The sequence below is a fragment of the Glycine soja genome, chromosome 7, assembly GCF_004193775.1.
Source record: "Glycine soja cultivar W05 chromosome 7, ASM419377v2, whole genome shotgun sequence".
Classification (NCBI taxonomy): Eukaryota; Viridiplantae; Streptophyta; class Magnoliopsida; order Fabales; family Fabaceae; genus Glycine; species Glycine soja.
In genome coordinates, this window is record NC_041008.1 from 4,254,284 (window position 1) to 4,273,409 (window position 19,126).

General features: G+C 32.8%; 3 protein-coding genes across 10 annotated transcripts; all 3 read right to left on the minus strand.

Annotated features, from left to right (window-relative positions):
- Positions 1–45: 45 nt before the first annotated feature.
- LOC114418258 (metal tolerance protein 1-like) lies at positions 46–4,684 on the minus strand. Of its 4 annotated transcripts, none has more exons than XM_028383514.1 (3): positions 4,532–4,684; positions 4,389–4,444; positions 46–1,478 (listed from the first exon to the last, which is right to left on the minus strand). In XM_028383514.1, the coding sequence occupies exon 3, from the start codon at positions 1,476–1,478 to the stop codon at positions 252–254; it is 1,227 nt and encodes a 408-aa protein (XP_028239315.1). In that variant the 5' UTR covers positions 4,389–4,444; positions 4,532–4,684; the 3' UTR covers positions 46–251. The 4 variants fall into 4 exon arrangements, with proteins under 4 accessions (XP_028239315.1, XP_028239316.1, XP_028239317.1 ...); XM_028383515.1 differs by having other exon boundaries at positions 4,535–4,665; XM_028383516.1 differs by having other exon boundaries at positions 4,572–4,663.
- Positions 4,685–8,601: 3,917 nt separating this feature from the next.
- LOC114419181 (NDR1/HIN1-like protein 12) lies at positions 8,602–9,811 on the minus strand. Its single transcript, XM_028384827.1, has one exon. The coding sequence runs from the start codon at positions 9,699–9,701 to the stop codon at positions 8,937–8,939; it is 765 nt and encodes a 254-aa protein (XP_028240628.1). The 5' UTR covers positions 9,702–9,811; the 3' UTR covers positions 8,602–8,936.
- A 3,706-nt stretch (positions 9,812–13,517) lies between these two features.
- Positions 13,518–18,193, minus strand: LOC114418259 (two-component response regulator-like PRR95). 5 transcript variants are annotated; one of them, XM_028383522.1, is made up of 9 exons: positions 18,052–18,193; positions 17,739–17,952; positions 17,167–17,328; positions 16,948–17,078; positions 16,669–16,815; positions 16,082–16,295; positions 15,568–15,985; positions 14,095–14,863; positions 13,518–13,953 (listed from the first exon to the last, which is right to left on the minus strand). In XM_028383522.1, exons 2-9 carry the CDS (start codon positions 17,899–17,901, stop codon positions 13,846–13,848), a joined length of 2,112 nt encoding a protein of 703 aa, XP_028239323.1. In that variant the 5' UTR covers positions 17,902–17,952; positions 18,052–18,193; the 3' UTR covers positions 13,518–13,845. The 5 variants fall into 5 exon arrangements, with proteins under 5 accessions (XP_028239323.1, XP_028239322.1, XP_028239319.1 ...); XM_028383521.1 differs by having other exon boundaries at positions 15,568–15,961; positions 16,082–16,352; XM_028383518.1 differs by having other exon boundaries at positions 16,082–16,352.
- Between the last annotated feature and the right edge of the window lie 933 nt (positions 18,194–19,126).

The following is a 19,126-nucleotide window of genomic DNA, read 5'->3' on the forward strand; positions in this document are numbered from 1 at the left end:
TTAATAAAATTCCTATAAATCTGAAAGAAAAAAAAAAGCTGACTAGCAGTGAAGTATTTGACAATAATATCACAGATAATAAAAATTTGGCATGTAAATATTCAATGCTCATATCTGCACTCTTAAACTTCTAGATAGAAGAATATAAGAACATCGACAAATTTGAGTTCCAGAACAATTCCTCAAGTCCAACTAAATCCTTCCCCTCTAATCTTTACTACCAGAAAATAGTCAATTAAAGAAGAAAAATTCTAACGCTCTATCTGTATGGTGACATGGCTGATGTTATAAACCCTTTTGATATAGTCTATAACCTTGTCCAGCACCAAGTCTGCATCTGCTTCACGTCTGATCTTAACATGACATGCAAGCAAAACCTTTCCCACTGTAATGGCCCATATATGCAGTTCATGAACGGCCACTACATCTTCCATATCCAACAGCCCCCTTTCAAGCTTAGTAGCATCTATCTCACGAGGTGTGCTCTCCATCAGGACTTCCAAAATGTTTCGCAGCATGTTGATGGTTGTCCCCATAACAATTACTGAAAAGATTAGAGTGCAGATTAAATCAACAATTTGCCAACGAGGGTTATACCATATGACTGCTCCCCCAATCATTACCCCAATACTTTGGATAGAGTCCCCAAGAACATGGAGATAAGCCCCCTGTACATTTATGTTCCATTGCTTCTTCTTCTTAGTTCCACCTTTTGACTCACCAAGAAGCAGTTCAGTAACCTCTTTGTGAGCATGATGGTGCAAGTGATCTTCATCAGTATGATGGTGAGCATCTTTTGGATGGTTTTCATCATGATGGTGTGTGTGATGGTGCTGATCTTTGGTATGCTTTGCATCACAATGGGTAGACATTGTAAATCCATGACTGTGGCCATGACCATCATGTCCGTGTCCGTGACTGTGACCAGCATGTCTGTGGCCATGATCATGACCCAATAACAATGCCATGACGATATTAACCACAAGACCAAATGCAGAAACTAAAAACATTAAAAAACCATCCACATTTTTAGGACCAGCAATGATTCTATCAATGGCTTCATATACCAGAATCCCAGCAAGCAACCATATCATTTGAATAGAAACCAAAGCACCAAGAATCTCTATTCGGAAAAATCCATATGACTGGCGAGGTGTAGCTTCCCATCCAGCAGCCCATAATGAAAATAAGGAGATGGCAAAGGATGCAACATCTGAAAGCAAATGAGCTGCATCAGTCAATATAGCAAGACTGTTAGCTTTGATGCCACCAACCACTTCAACAGTCATGAAAATAACACAAAGGACCACTGCCATGAAAAGCTTTCGCATAGAAGTTGATCTTTCTTCAGAATCCTTAGAGATGGATCCAGCATCTGCAAACCCACACGGTGCTTCCCCACAAATCTTCCTTCCACCATCAGGAAAATCACCACTGATCTCAATAACTTGTGTATGCTGAGAGCTTTGTGCTTCCATCTACAATATATACAAAAATGTAACATTTCTTGAGTTAGAGAAAAACCATAAACTCTTCCTAGCATTAAACAGAAACAAGAATTATATCAGCCATCAATAACTTTTTACAGCATATCTGGGACAATTTGATCCCACAGGACACTGCTCCAGAAGTAGAACAAGTAATTAAAAGAAATCAGGCCAAAAAGTAAGGTTTGATATGAGCAGATGTATTATCCAATTGTACATCTAAGCCCTATATTAGTTGCAATGGTGTTATAAATCAAGTGGAGCTCTCAATGACATTCGTTAATATTTGGCTAACATGGTTCTTTAAATCAATAGCCCATATCTATGTGTCTGTGCTTAGCCTTAATTAATAGGCAACAATTTGAGTAATCTCATGAAAATCAAAGTCAAATAAAACCCTTTTTGTATGAAAGAATAGTATGTAATTTTTTTCAGTTAAAAGAGTTAGATACAATCTCATACAGGCTGAGCCGAATGAGTAACATTGTAGCACAACTATTACTAGACTAACAGATGATAATTGAAAGCAGTAGCAAAATAAGTAGACCTCAAGCAATAGTGCTTAAACAATTGAGTTATGCTATATCCTCCCAACACATCCTTCTACAAACCCACCTAATACTACCTTATAAATAAAGTACTAAATGAAAAATAAAAATATTTAATATTTTGGAAACATAAAAGCATTTAATATCTTCTTGATTAGAATGATTGTTAGGTTTTCACCAAATAAAAGGATTGTTTGGTTTTCACCAAAAAAAAAAAGGATTGTTAGGTTTTCACCCAAAAAAAAAGGACTGTTAGGAAGGGTACATACGAGGATTTAGAAATATTCAAAACAATATATATGTCAAATCACTTCACAGCAGGGAAAAGTGGAAAACATTATTCACAAGACAGAAAAGAAACAATAAGAAACCGAAGGACAACATTGCAATCTACATATATAAATATTCCTTTGGACTATGAATAGAACAAAAAAAAACAAAGATATATTCTTTTTGCATTTGAAAGATACTTGTGTCTCTATGCTCAACTACAGGCAATAGAACCTAAACATCAAAACCATGGTTCAAAGTAAATTGATAAGAACCTCGGGAGAACTACACCACAAAAAGTTAGTTGTTGGTGTTAGAGAGACCTAGACCTTATAAACCCCACACTAAAACCCCATACTTCAAATGGGGGTTTTGGATGCCAAACACAAGAATGGAATTGCATATAGAAGCCACGGAGAAGACATTAGAAATGGAGAATGGAGGCACAGGAAGAGAGTGTGAGGCCTAGGATCTACAGGTCAGGAAGATAGAGAAAGTTCAATGAGATACTGGGGATTCTGTTATGCTGCAACAGTCAGGTTTCAGATCTGCCTAAAATCAGTTGGGAGGAGGCAAAGAAGGATTGAATGAAGGGGATGCTTCAAGAAAAAACAACAGAGACAGCACAGAACCATTATTCAGATGAACAGTGGAGAAGATTGGAAATTCTGATTTTCTCAGGTGATGAAGCTTAAGAACAAAGGAAGTCCTTCTAAACCTGAGGTGAGAAAATGAGTATAATGAAATTCCTACTAAAGAAAGATACATTAGGAATTGATCAGAACATAACTAATAATCCATCAAATCCGAAAGCCTAGGAAAGCCTGGTTGAAACAACAATCCCAGCTAAAATACTTATAAAAGTAACAGCTTTATGATGTAACGATCCATTGATTAATGCATTGATATGCATCAGAAAATTAACCAATCACTGGGCTGTTGATGCCTGACAATAATTACAACAATATGATTAACTAATGAATTTACACAACTAATATATATTATATATATAGAGAGAGAGTTTCTTTATAATTCCATAACTGAAACACGATAATCTCACTATGAATGACTAATTTAAATGAACTAACACGTAAAACGGATTTAAAACCCAGGTCTGAAGAATTCATTTACAAAACAAATAATTAAATGCAAACAACTTGTAACTTGCAAGTAAAGAGCAGAATTATACTAATGTTTTCCAAAACAAAGAAACTCAGAAAGAAAAAAAACTTCAAATGAGATGAGCTTTACTTCAAGCAGATATCAGTGATATTTTAATAATTGACAGGCCCTAACCAAGGTTCACATTCACACTCCAAGTAAGGATTGGACAAATAGTTTCACAAATGAAGGAAAATGCATACGCATCAGTCACAAACATGAGTTCCTTTTCAACGAATTATTCAATATTCAAAAAAATATGGAACAAAGACACAAAGTAACCACAAGTTCAACAAGGTCAACTAATCACCACTATACTCCAAAATTGAAATTAAAATATAACATGAACCTACACGGAGACCTCCTTGCACAATATAAAGAATATTAACAAGTTTTAGAGAAAAAAAAGAAAACAACCTAACAACTTGACTTCTTAGAATCCTAGAAGCACAAAAATAAAAATAAAAAAAATTGCAAAATAATCAAGTCAGCTGCAGAGAGCAAGACTATTATTAAGTGGAGAATGTCATAAGTCAACACAAGAACAGTGAACTCAGCCGCCAGGAGCTGAATATAGCTATATAAACATAAACTAGTCTTTTGCCCGTGCGACGCCCGGGCCAAAAAAATATGAAGCATTCAATTGATTAGGTGACTGAATCTCCTGCACACACATCATGTTCTGACACAGAATAGAACCTTCTAGGAACCTAACAAACAAAAAAATTGCAAAAGCAAAACAACAACGAGGGTTCACCTAAACCAGATTAAAAACTAATACCAAAAGATTATGAAACAATAATTTCACACCAAAGAAAGGAACGATCCAGCAATCGACACAGCCTCAAAATCATAAACAGGGTGAAACGAGAAAAACGTGTTTGCTGGTTATCTAGCCGCGAAAAATGCTAGTATGACTCACTTGGTTTTTTGAGGCTGCGCCGTGCTTTCTTCCGTCGTGAGAATCGAAACGCGATTCTGTGAAAAAAAAGGGTATAAGAAAGAAGATAAAGGAGATAAGAAAAAGGTAGAAGAGAATAAATAATAATAATGGGATGGACGCACTGCTACTCCAATGGGCGTGATCGTTCTGGATCTCTCTCACCTTCTTCCTTCTGCTTTGTTTAAAGAAGGTTGCTACTAGTTGCCAGCCAAAATTTTCACAAATCAATTTCCATTTTCAATCATTTCGTAATAAAAAAATGTTTCGTGTTCAGATATTATGCTACAATAGAGGAAACATATGGATATTATATTGCAGGCTCATGACGTAATTAAAAATATTGATGAAATGTTTAAAATAAATGCATATTGGTGCTATATTAGTATTAGTTTTTGAGTTTTAAAGAATAAAATACAATATCTTTTTTCCTAAAAAATATATCTTTTTTTTTCCTTCTCATATTGTTCCAATTTAGTTTTTCTTAATTTAGAAATAATTTACTTTTAGTCGTCAAGATTTTTATATTATAATTATTAAAAAATGCGCTTTGATTTGAGGAGAAAATTTGAGTATTTCTAATTGAAAAGAAAAAAAATAAAAATATATATTTAAAGAACTAAAATCGAATTTGACTTTTCTTTTGTGATACTGAGACACATATTTTTATCCATCTTTAAATTTTACAAAGCAGCTGAATTATTCTAATTAAACCGATAAATTCCAAAATGAGCCATGTCTTGTGTTAAATATTCACAAAAATAATAAATTTATGGCTTATAACAGTTGTGTAGTTAATTAAAAAGTGATGGTACATGTGGAAGATATCCACATACACGAAGACCATTCTCTGTAATTTTTTTAAAAAATAATTGTGTTTTTAGTTATTAGAAGGCATATGTACTTTTTATACTCTGTTCATGACAAAATTTTATTGAAAGTGCAAGAAAATATCAATTGACACATTGATCGTTTTTTTAGGAGTTTGATACTTTTATTGTTAAGAAAAATTAAATATGAGATTTATTGAAAATTTATTTTATTTTATTTATAAGATTAATATAATATTTATTTAAAAAAGTTATGGCTCATTTTTTTTTGTTTATTTTATAATTCCCGGATTTCAGAATAGTTTGACTTGGCCAAATATAAAAAATTTCCAGAAGTAAATGCTCATAATAAGCGGAGAGTTTTGCACAAACTCTATATATCGACATGTGCCTACCATAAAAAAATTGTTATATATATATTTTTTAAAATTTAACAGTGTTTGAAAGGTTAAAAATAAAATCACTATCTTTTTTTTTTTCATGACGTCTCTCTCACGTGTTTGTTATGACTTTAATTTTATTTATTTATAGTATTTTCTCCCTTTTATGCTCAAGTTGATGACTCATTCCCACTTAAAATTTTGTTTAAAGTTTACTCCTTAATTTTTATTTACCATTTATTGAAAATTTTATTTACACATGCCTTGCATCAAAGTAATCGTGTATTTCTTATCTGATGAATATGATAAGATATGATACCAAATCAAAAGAATATGATAAGCTCAATCCTATCTAATGTTTGATGCATACCACATAATTAATCACATAGTGTATTTCTTGTCTAAAAATATTAAGCTAAAGGTGAATATTGAAATATTAAATTGAAAAAACGGATTAGATAAATGCGAATAAATATTAAGCTTTTTTTTATTGGAGTAAAAATGGATAAAAATATAAAATTGAAAACAAAATAAATTATTTATCATTTGGTTAATAGAAAATAATTATAAAAAATCACATAGACTCAATAAAAAATATCCTTTTAGTTGAGAAAAATAGAGAAAAAAGAATAAATAAAAATATAATTATACTTATTTATTCACCTATTAACCATTATATTATGAAGGATATAAAAATAATTTAACCCATTTTTTCTAATAATTATACAAGAAGAAAAAAATATTTTTTTCTTGTTTTTATTTTATTTACTTTTTTCTTGTTTAGACAATTATTGTTATGATTTTATTGAATTTTCATGGTATTTATTCATATTTCTTAATTAAGAATGAGAAAAAAAATTATCATGTTGTAAGTAAAGTTTTGGATGAACCTGATCTAACTTCAAACTAAAGAAAATGACTAATTCTTTTAAGTATTAATATTTATTTAAGAAATTTACATCTTATATATAATATGTATTTTTTTTCATATATATGAACTTTAGGATTGAATCATTCACCAGGAGCAAAATTATATATTAACTATATCCTGCGATGTTGGGTGTTGTAAGCAAATTTAATTTCAAAATATTTTTTTTTTCAAAAAAAAATATATTAACTTGACTAGTAATTGAGTAAAATTAATTATAAATATTATTAGTAATCTTAGTAAGTTAGTCACGCAATTTTTTCCTAATTTATATAATTTACAAAATAAATTTTTTAGCATACACTCCTCTATTAGAGAGTAATTTTGTTCTGAATGAAATTAATTTTATGTCTTATTTCAAATGATATATGTAATTCAATGTGTAATTAAATAAATTGAGTATATGTTCAAATAGTATAAAGAGATTATTTTATATTATTATCTAATTATAAATTATTATATATGATAAATTTATTGATTTATCATAATTTTTTATATCATTAATTAATTATAACTTATGATAAATATGTTTTTTAAAAATAATTATTTAAAAAAATGCTTAACATCGATACTATTATATAGATAACATGCTAAATGAAGAATCCAAAAAAAGAAAAAGAAAAGAGAGAGAGAGAGAGAGAGAGAGAGAGAGAGAGAGAGAGAAAGGATTGAGTAGTTGCTTCAAAGCCAATATTGTTGAGAATAGAGGGAGTGAGTATATATATGGAGGTAAAAGAAGCCATTGAAAATTATAAGGAAGATTCAAGCCTTTATTAAAGGTCTGACTTGTTTTTATTGTGGGAAAGATGGTCACAAGAAGTAAGAGTGTGAATTATTAAAGAGGGATTAGAAGGTTAGAACAATCCATCATCAAATAAAACCCAGGAAAATGGAAGAATAAATTAACCACTATACGACTGTGGCCTTAAACGAAGAGAAAGAATTTTTTTATTGGTGATGAAAAATATCTAAATAGTTGATTCTAGAGCTTTATTTAACGTGAGACCTTTTGAAAGATTCTTCTCATCATATTAAAGAGTTGACTTTGAAAGGATGAAAACGGGTAACCATGTCACAAACTAATTTTATGCAATGGTTTCTTATAAGTTTTGGACCAGTTCCTACCAATTTAGAGATGAACTGAATTTTTTAAGTTAATGGACCAATCGTTAGATCGGAAGAATCCAGTTCAATTTTCAAGACAATGCTTGCTGTTGGATGTCAGTTACAAAACATTAATGTAAAAAATATTTTAACCATTCAAATCATAAATAATAATTTTTAATCATATTTAAGAAACCGTTAACATTTACAATTAAACTCGTTAATTAAAAATCAATTATGTAAAGATTATTTTATAAAAATACAATAGTATGGCCAAAGAAATTTCAAAAATCAATGACATATAAATAACTTTAAAGTGAATGAGAAAGTATAAATTGCTACAAGCTATGAATAAAAAATATATATTATTACAAGATATTAAACACATAACTAGCCAAGAAAATCAAACCATTTCTTCCGAAACTCGGCTTTCTTAGTGTTGTGATCAATAATACCTTGATAAAAGACTTACCCATGTCATCTTCTTTTCTTTTCTTAGTGAACAAGTTAAATTTTAATCTCTTTCCTTTTCAACAAGTAAAGACATGAAGAGCTTCTAAATTGATAAGTAGTATATATGTTCGTCTGATCTGGCTTTACAAAAGCAAAGCACTTTATGTGAGATAGAGACAAGAGACAAGTAGCTACTGGCTAGCTAGTGCTTTCTTTGCTGCATGAACTCCCCACGCGTCCAAACCTTGATTCCCCTGTGCCACAAACAGGGATCCGGATCCCTTCCAGCCATATATAAATCACGCAGTGAAATTATTAGAATCGTTTAATAAAGATATAATAGTTCGTAAATTATTTTAATAAACTTAACTTTAAAACAATCTTTAAAATATTAACTATTTGATTAAATCAGACTATTTACATCTACCATTGTGTAAATATGTAAATGCAGGTAATTCATCATTTCCGGCCCACAAACATATCCAACAACAATGGCAAAATCCAAATTAGTATGCACACATTCATAATATTCATAATTCTTGTTTAATTTCTCTCTCTCTCTCTCTATCCATAACATGACATTGTACGCAATGTGACTCAAAATACTTCAAATAGTCAAATCTCTACTTTTCTTTTACATATTACATGTCACTCAAACACAAAATACGAAGTTCCCAAAATACAAAATCCAACTTTCTATATGTAATTGCTGGTTTAATTTTTGACAAAAATATTAAAATGTAATAGGAATAATTAAGATCACTAAGATACATCCATGCATGTATGCACACATTGTACTTTATTAATCAGATACAAGCCTATTGTAAGACAATTATCATGTATTAACATCACAAACTGGAGCACCAAGAAGAGGAACCTGACCCACAAAACCTTTCCTCAAACCCATCAAAACATCACACTTGACATACAATCCATAATGTGCAGAGTTTATGTCACCAGCTCTCCACCTCAACCTTCCAAACAACACAAGTTTCACGCCCACCACCCCATAATTCTCGTCCATGGCCAGTCCATTGCTGACGTCCTCCGACACCGGCACCGGCACGCCTCCGATCTCCGGGGACAGCGACACGGCGCTGTGCTTCTCTATGAAGAGCGGCGGAAGCATGACATGCGGCGTAACGGGCTGGTTGCGGTAGGACACGTAGGCGGAGAGCCTGTCAAAGGAAATTGAGACGCGCCTGTTAGGGTTTCTTATGACCATGTTGAACTGCATGGCGATTGACATGAGTGGCGGCGAGGTGGCGTTGAGGCCGTAGACGGCGGCGCTGGCCACCGTGAAGCGCGGCTTGGTAGGGTGGTAGGCCAGCCAGAGAACGAGGAGTATGATGCCGAGTAGGAGGAGGAAAACGGTGATGCAAATGCAGTGTTCACGTTTGGGGGCATTGGGTTTGAAGCGAGAAGCTGCGCCTTTGTCCATGTTGTGGACTTGGTGTTGGTGGTGGGGAACTTTGCCAGGGAAGCGGTAATGTGTGTATTGTGTAGGGTTAGGGTTAGGGTTAGGGTTAGGGTTAGGGCGAGGGATGTGATTAGGGTTATGGTTATGGTCTTCTTGATGTTGTATCTGCATTTCTGCCATGGGAGGACTCGTTGATCTCTAGTTAAAGAAGTTGTGTTGTGTGTGTATGAATAATGATATGACTCTGTAGTGACAGCAAGAAATGGTGGGGGTTGTGGATATAGAGAACAAGAGAAAAAAGTTAAAGGAAATCTATATGAGATGGAATAAAAGGGGAAACTTGGAATCCAAGTATAAGGGCGAGTTTTTCTTTTAGTTTTATTAGATCAATGGCTGATCATTGATCACCTCACTACTGTACTCTACATGTGTTTTACTTTTTTTTTCCTGTTTTATGCCTTGCTTTGTCTTTATCCAAGCTTTTTTTTTTTTCCTTTATATGCTTTTACTAACGTAATGTGAATAAGCAACCCGTAAACTAACAATGTTAGATGACTGAATACATGGTAGAGAGACTCTCACTCTCTCTCTCTCTCTTTCATTGAGAGAATAAGAGAAAAATCTCTTTTCCATGCCAAACAAACATACAGTACGTGGGTGGTGGTTTATAAAACAGTTGCATTTGCATGCATGAAAATAACAACAAAAACATATATAAATCAACTTAAATGCGGATGGATGACGTAAGGAGGATTTGCATGCATCAGCATCAGTTGCATTTGCATTCACTTCTTTGCCTGCTTCAATTCGTTCCCTTGGACCCGAAATTGAAGACACCTCAACAAAGAAAACTAATAAAATGTTACTACCATTTAAAAGTGAGAAGTTTTTAATGTCATGTTGAAACTAGAAAGGACAAGAAAAGGGACAAAGGATGTGTTTTTTTTTTTTTTGCTGGGTTTTTGTGATTTTTTTTATGTGGGTGTTGGGTTTGTGGTGATTTGTGATTTTTTTTTGAACTTGTGATTATCTTGCTTCTTCAAGTTCTTCATGTGTTAATCCCTCCTCTTTCTGTTAGATATCTAAACTAGGAAAATTGATTTATTAATTGTTAACCAGCATTAGTTGTAGTTATACAAGCACTGATTGTATAAGAACTCCACTCCATTTACTCCAATGGTGAACTTAGTTAAATAACATTGTTTAACTTTAATAAGTCAATTAGCAATTAACTACATTAAAGATGCTTATGTCTTAAGGTTTTAGATTTAATGTGATATTTCATTAATGTAATGATGCGTCTTACCTCTTGATGGGAGATCTCCTTGATGTTTTAGGCTCCCCACGATGGGCAAACATCTCCTTTGTATATTTTTTGTCACTCCAATGAAACACACATCCACGAAATAAATTAAATAAATAAAACTAATAAAATGTTTGATATTTAAAGAATGATAAATTTTTAACATATGACATTTATCTAATTAGAGAAACAAAAATGAAAAATAAATGAGATAAATAAATGCAGGAAAAAATATTTGGACATCCAAGTGTAGCCACTTACAAAGAGATAGTTAAATATGAGAAATAAGTGATTAATATATAATGTGATGAGAGAAATAAACAAAAAAAATAAAAAGGTGTTAATAAAGTTTTTTAGTATTCAAAAACCTAGGCTCTTTAAATTCAGCTAGGGATGTGCAAAAATTGAGTCAGCCAAAAAAAAAAGAAAAAGAATCGTTTATGAATCACTGTTCGATTTTAAATTTAAAAATTCAATATGTTTTGGAAAATCAGTTTGGAATGGAATTTATTTTAAAAATTGATTTTAAAATAAATTAATTTTGAACTAGTCTTAAACTAATTTTAATAATCGAATTAGTTTCAGGTTTCTGAACTACATTTTATTAAAAAAAGAAAAACTTATTCGGGTTTTAACCGAATCGATTAGAAAGCTATTTTTCCTTCACACCCTTAATTTCAACCCGTTGGTAAAACCAAATTAATCACCAGTCCCCATTTATGTTTCCTTTCGTCTCTTTTCAATAAAAACATAACACCTTAACATAAAACAACAAAATATTGATATTTAAAGAAAATCTTTTTAAAGATGTGTCATTGTTTATTGGAGCGACAAGAAAAGAGACAGCATAAAATAATTTGTCTCCTTTATATGTCCGTTTGGTTTTCTCTCAATTGTATGTCCTAAGAAAAAAAATTCCAAACTCGCTATTTAAAAGATTTTTTTAATAGTTATATTTTTTTAATTGTAAGGAACAAGACATGCCTCGAAAATAATTGATTTCAGTTTCTTGTGGACCTTACATCTACTTGGTAATTGGAGCGCTAAGCCGTTAACTGTTTTAAGGGTATCACGTGCTTCATTAGGGCCATTAATTTGAGCTTTTAAAAAAATTAAAAAGTACGTTTTAAAAAATTATAAAAATTATTTTCTCTGTTTTTCTCAGTAGCCAAAAAAATTGTGAGAAAAATACTACAAATTTGATTATAAAATTATTTTTATTTTCACTTAAATAAATGTCAATCAGTTTTCAAGTATTCTATTAGTTGTTGGTCATCAATAAATATTTTAAATCTATCTGTTTTTACTAGGAAATAAAATGTCTAAAATACATCAAGTAAAATTATTTGACAATACTCCTATAAAAAGAAATACGCAAAGATAATCATGTTATTTACCCCAAAATTACAGTCCATTTTATTATGAGTAGTGCTATAACAATCGAATTTATATATTTCTTTTACTAGGTTTTCCCGTATAGTTTAGGTGTGAAAGTTGTAATTTAGCTCAATCTCAAGCAACTCATTTTAAAAAATACCTGTTTAAGTCATACCCCATTAAAATCTTCACGGGTAAGCATTTCTCCCTGTTTTTGCCATTTGATCCCTACATGGAGTCAAATCAAACCTGATAAAACTCGTGGAGCCAAGCCAAAAAGTTCACTGCTTGTTCATGTAAGTTCTTGATGGAAAATTAGAAATTCTTTTTTCTTTCCTTTTCTATTCTTCAAAGAACCTTATAATGTGAAACAGTAGTGGTGAGTGTTGATTATGCCTTATTTTATTCACAAAAATAAGCAAAATCTTACAAGTGAAGATAGTGACAGCTCAGAATGAGCCCGAAGAGAGAAGATGCCAAGGATGAACAACCAGAAATAGCCGAAGGTGACGTGGCTCGATTTGAGATTAAACGTTAAATTTGAAATTTAATCTCAATATATAAAAGAATTGTAATAAATCAATAATGTAAACAAGTTAATAATAAATTAATTTTCAAACTTTACAATTTAATATTAAATTTATATTTAAAAAATATAACTTATTTTTAAATTCATCCTTAAATATTATAAATTTAATGACAGAGTTAAAGGTATCACACTTTTGAGACAAATCTCCAAATTAAAATATCAATTCTGCTTGCAACGCAAAGATGTGTTGATTACTGCTAACGTGTCTTCACTTCAATCCTGCACTTGTTAATTCAAATCCTTTTTGGAGTTTGGATTATGCGTCTTCAAGTCCCACATCATCCTATACCAAGTGTGTCCCACAAGTGCACATTATTGATGCTTTCTCTGTGGAAGTTCATGCGCTGGTTTCATCAAGGACCACTCTTCAATATGAATGAGTGCTTTCAATCATTATGTCCATCAACATTCAGCATTCCATTTAATCTGCGTCGCAATCTCTCCATTAGAGACGAAGAAATAGCTTGAAAGTGAGACGAGAAGAAAACTGTAGAGCGTGAGCATGCAAGGGGAACCATAACAGTGTTATAGGCATAATTTTTTTTATTTGGATACTATATCACCTTCCAAATAACATGGGGACTTCAGGGGCCGTTAGCTTCTTACAGGTATGCAATCTTACTTTTGGACACTTATTGCTATGTATCGAGGAAACAGAAAATTAGTATAGGTAACAATTGCGAATTTAAATAGATGGGACAAATACGTGGCGAGTTTAAAACAATGCTAAAATGCCGAATGCAAAGAAAGATCACTCAATTGCAAAACCAGAGGTTCTAGAGGGGATTTTTTACAGACCCATATTAGTATTCAACCAAGAAAACATATACACAGGTAAAATCCAAACCAAACCCACTAAATAATTGCAATCCTAAATTTGTAAGTGGCAGTCCAAATATAAATCTCCCTACTGGCCTACTCTTCTTTTGCCTAATGGATAAACAGATTCCAACAACACATACACAGACACCACCCTACAGCTAATCCTTGTTGACACAATCAGTGTTACAGTCAGCTGTAATTTAATACTACACGAAACCTAAAAAGAACAAAGTTCACGAATCACCACCAGCCTCAGCGACAGGATGATCATGTTGACGTACAAACTGCCCCTTCACCCGAGGCCGCTGCTCTGCCAGTCTTTTCCGGCTTTGATATCGAACCTATACAAGAAATTAGAGTGCTTGTTAATAATATCTTCAGTGAAACATGCTATAGGAGTTTCCAAGCCAACTGCAATCATAGATATAAATTCACCATAAATAATCTTAAAGTAGCCTTTTACTTAGTGCTGGTTATAATACCTTTTTCTCGAAGCATCTCTCTTTCCGCTTCAGTCGAAACTTCACTAGCACTGCTTCTCTTTGACTGGAGCGATGAGGATCTGTCACTCTAAATCCATCATAATTATGACAACCACTATCACTGAAACCATCTGGGGCGTTCTTGGATACTATAGCTGAAGTAGTAATTCCATCATTTCCACTGTCCATGCTTCCATATGCACTACTATTAACATGATTTGCAGCATCATGGCATAAACTATTACCAGCACTCTGATCAGCAACAGGAGAATCATGCCTTGCGTGATCTGAATCAGTATTATCCTTTACATTTTGATTAAGACAAGTAGAATCATTGGAGCAGTCATGTAGTTGATCTGAGTTGTGGCTTTCAGGATTAGACTGGGTGGAGGTACTTGTGGGAAAGGGAGAACTCTCATTCTGGCAGACAGGTTTTGGACTCGACATAGGGTGAATACCAGATTGTGCATAGAACAAAGAAGTGAAAACATTACCATGTCCCTCAGACTTAAGGTCGGAGATAACCCCAGAAACAGGTAAGAGTCCACATTGACTGTTTGATAATTTTGGTGTAACTTGTCCATACTGACAAATGACTGTACCGATCATATTCTCCAGGTTCTGATTTGAGCCACCATACTGACAATTTCCAGAAGTAATTCCAGATAATTTATGGGATTCATGAGAATCCCAACTGAGGTTGTTTACTTCAGGAAATGTAATCGATGGTGTTGAAAAATGAGGCTGCAACAATTTACTATTACTATACCTGCATATAGAAATTGTCATCCATTGTCAGAAAATTTGTGTAATCACAATGCATGTTGATTTTTTGAATGAGTCAATACTCAATAGGAAAAAAAAAATACTTTAGAATGAAATACTGGATATTGATTTCTCATTATCGAAGGATGAAAGGTTAAACATGGCCTTTATTTTTGGGTGGTGGGGGAGGGGGAACCATAAGAGTGCAGAGATTTAATGTTTGATTAAAAAAGGGGCCAAACCTCAATAGTTTTTACATAGAGATGATTTGATCTATAAACTTAAAAGGAAACAATCCCAATTGATTATTAACAAAGCCTCTTTGAAGAATTTCTCTTATTGATGATAACTGTGCACAAAAACACCCACATATCTGTGGTCTTCAATCTTTTAGATTTTAGAAGCATAACTATATTTACCATCATTTGGATCCTTCCATAGATTATAGGCTCTCAAAATTATGTTTCCGTCTAAATCACCATTTACTCAGCTTTCACCAATACTAATCCTACATATAGAACAGCATAAACAAGACTGAGGAAAGACATGAAAGTACAGGTTAAAATTAAAATAATAAAATTCCATGAAGAACTTCCTTCTGCTGATTAAAATTTGTTTCTTTGATGGTCAGAGGAAATATTGTATGGCATCTGGTTTTGTTAGATATCATTTTAAGAACTAAAGAAGTCAAGAAAACACTGAACTCACCAAGAAAAGGCAGAAGTATTTGAATGGTTCAATCTTTGAGATTCCTCAGTTGCTTCACTTGCTTGATTACCTGAGCTGCCAGGAAAATCACTTCTTAAGGAAAGTTCCAATTGCGTTTCACAATCAAACTTGGTTGTATTACCACCATTGAGACTACAGTTTTCATCAAGGTGCTTTGGAAGATTTCCAACTGTGGCAATCAAGTCAATAGCTCCTTTAGAAGGTTTCACCCGCTCAGCACTGCATCCTTGCATCATACTAACATGAGAATTGTCTCCGTCTAACTCAGATTTTAAGATTTCATCCTCGTTTTCAGTTTCAGGTTCAGCAACACCACAGTCTTGTTCTGGCCTTAACTCTGTTAATTCAGAAGTTTTGTCGCACCTTGCAGCATCTGATACAATTGTAACTGATTTATCTGCATTAAATGTTTTTAATAGACGACACAACAGTCCGTACATTAAAACAACATAAAAACAAATTCTAATCAAAGTGTAAAATAAAATTCGCATACCTTCTGTTTCATCATTATGCTCAGCTGATTCCCTTTCAAATTGGGCAAACTTTTCGTGCTTCACCATATCAATTTTGTTCAGTTTAGAACTTTTCAGCGGGGGCACATCCTGCATATTTTCCACATATGTACTCTTGGCTTCAAAAATAGGGGATGTACAAGTGCTCTGCACAAGAGTTTGCATAACTTGGCAATGTACATACTGGGGCACATCCTGCATATTTTCCACGCATGTACTCTCAGCTTCGAAAATTGGTGATGTACAAGTGCTCTGCACAAGAGTTTGCAAGCTTGTAGTTTCTATGTGAAATTTCATGAAGCAAAACTAATCTAGAAAGAATATTTTCCTCCAGCTAAGTAGCTTTGTGATTGCATTGTGCAATAGATTTTAGGTTCCATGTCTTTATTTGTTACTCAAGCCAAGCACTGAGTGAAAAATGTCGATAGAATTTCAGAAATAAAATTGACCAAATTAAAAGTCAATCACTTCACCCTCAACACACCGAAGTCTAAGAAAATTCAAAATTGACATATCCAAGAATCATGTCACAAGACAAATTTGGCAAAATTGAGGCAGAGAAACTTACTTGAGCCTCACTTAATCTCTCGCTGCATTCGTTGTTTTTCTTTGAGGAAGCCACAGAACCACTAGATTTATTGCTTGCAGAATTGTCTTCTGAGGCAGTTTTAAGTTTTTTCGGTGAAAAGGTTGTATTTTGAGTAGGAGTGCTAATCTGAATAAATATTATACAGCAGAGAGGATAGAAAGAATAAGTAAATATACGCTAAAATAGCAAGCCAAGATAAAAGAAGAAAAAAAAATACAAAAAATTATCTCTTTAAACAGGACTGAAAATATGACATACAGCGTGCCTTCTCCATACATGTTGCCACAAGTTCCTAAGCTCATTCTTCCGAATGGGTTTTATAAGAAAATCAACTGCCCCTTTTAACATGCATTTCAATGCCATGCTAACCGAATCATGAGAAGACATCACTGCACACCCATGAGAATAGACATGAGTTCATTAGCCATTTCGATCTAACATCGAGACTAAGAATACAAATACATAATGTCAACATACTTATGACTGGAATGTTTTTACAAATGTCATGCTCCATGATCAAAGAAAGAAGTGCAAATCCAGATATTGCTGGTAGCTCCACTTCTGTTAATATGAGATCTAGCTCAGGTGCCTTCTTCTTCAACGTTTCCCATGCCTTTAATCCATCTGGAACCGCAATAACTACATCGAGTAAAAAGAATACCATTAAGTAATAAACCATGAAAACAATAATGTCAATCTGAAATTGGATCATCCATAATATTTTGCATTATCAGATCCAAAAAATAAAAAATCTTTGTATGGTATTCCATTCTATGATACCAAATTACTACATATGATGCAAAACTGAAGAGGATCATTTTGGTGATGACCAAATCCAACAAGTGGAAAATTAAACAGAAGCCTCCTTAGAATGATGATGATGCTACCGCAATTATACACGTAAAGTAATTCCAGAGACCAGAATCAAAACGGCAGAACACAAATTAAATTTTCGCAACTAATTAAGTAATACAATGCCACAGGAAAAACGACATAAACAGAGAAATCATAAAAAAAATAAAAACTCTAGAATTAAAAAGAAGAAAAACCTGTGTAACTGCATTTGCGAAGAAGCGCGGCGATGATTTGGCGCGTGGAATGATCAGCTTCTACAAGCAGCACTCTGAGCACCATCCGCGGCAGAAACCTCTCCCATCGAACCACCTCCGCATTGCTATTCTCCGTCGTCATGGCGCCGTTCAACTCATCCATTCTCGAACAGCAACAGCATGCTTCGTTCCGCAACCACAAAGAATAATAACCCTAATCGATCACAAGGAACCAAACGAAGAAGAAAACAGAGTAAATAAAATTGACTTCATCCTCAATATATATAATAAAAAAATTGAAACCGCCCTTTACTTGCTTGCTTCTTTGTCGAGCTTACGATTCTGATTCACTATCGCTGGCAACCAGCTTTCGCCCACAACCGCGAAAATCGTCGAAAATATCTTCCCACCAAAATCTCCTCACTAGATCATCGCTACTCTCGTCATGACGTGGCACCATTTCAACCATCCGTTATTATTTTAATATTTGCACATGGGGTCCACCCAATGGACATGTGGCGACGCTACGTCTTCTCTCCCGGCCGATATTTTTCTGCACAGTCATATCCGGTTTTTATTTTATAATACTTTGATCTCGTGGTGTACAGCCTAACACGTGGAGCATCCCAAATTTAATTCAGTTTTTTTTCTTGTTCCTTTCTTCATTTTCACATTCTCTTTTTGCTACATTAATTATATTTAGGTTTAATTATTTTAAACAATTTAATTTATTCTCTAAATTATTTTAAATGACTTAATTTAATTTTTAAAAGATTCAATTTTATCCTCAAATTTTTAAAATAAATTAATTTAATCTTAAAAAAATTTAAAAATTTAATTTGATTCTCAAATTCTTAAAATTGAGTCAATTTATTTTTAAAATTTTTAAAACTTAAGAACAAATTGAATTATTTAAAATAATTTGTAGATTAAATTGATTTGTTTTTTTTCTTTTTCTAATTTTAAGATTAAATTGAATCTCTTAAAAATTTAAAGACTAAATTAATTTATTTATAAAAATTTGATGAATTTTTTTAATTTAAATACCAAATTCAACTATTTAAAATAAGGTACGAATCAAATTAATAATTAAGCTTATATTTAAGTTGCACGTTGTTTAGTTTAATTGGAACTGGGCAGTGTTCTCTCCCTCGGAAAAGAAAAAAAAGAACTAGGCAGTTCCTGCATATGCATGGCCAGGGAGAGAAAAGGAGGAAAAGGAAAAAAGAGAAGGGAAAATAGTAAAGCGGAAAAAGATTAAAAAAACAAACAGTAGCTCATACAGTATATAGATTGATGACATGTGTATAGACAAGACATAGATTAGTATATTTTTTTGTTAATAGAAATAAATATTATAATTTCACATAATAAATATTTATTTTATA

What these genes read in the sequence shown, in the direction of transcription:
- LOC114418258 (XM_028383514.1), bottom strand. Translation starts at nt 1,478, where the DNA reads ATGGAAGCACAAAGCTCTCAGCATACACAAGTTATTGAGATCAGTGGT.
- LOC114419181 (XM_028384827.1), bottom strand. Translation starts at nt 9,701, where the DNA reads ATGGCAGAAATGCAGATACAACATCAAGAAGACCATAACCATAACCCT.
- LOC114418259 (XM_028383518.1), bottom strand. Translation starts at nt 17,901, where the DNA reads ATGGATGAGTTGAACGGCGCCATGACGACGGAGAATAGCAATGCGGAG. An exon ending in TAAAAACATTCCAGTCATAA is followed by an intron (nt 17,079 to 17,166) that starts GTATGTTGACAT and finishes ATGGGTGTGCAG; the next exon opens with TGATGTCTTCTCATGATTCG. An exon ending in GCATAATGATGAAACAGAAG is followed by an intron (nt 15,986 to 16,081) that starts GTATGCGAATTT and finishes CATTTAATGCAG; the next exon opens with ATAAATCAGTTACAATTGTA.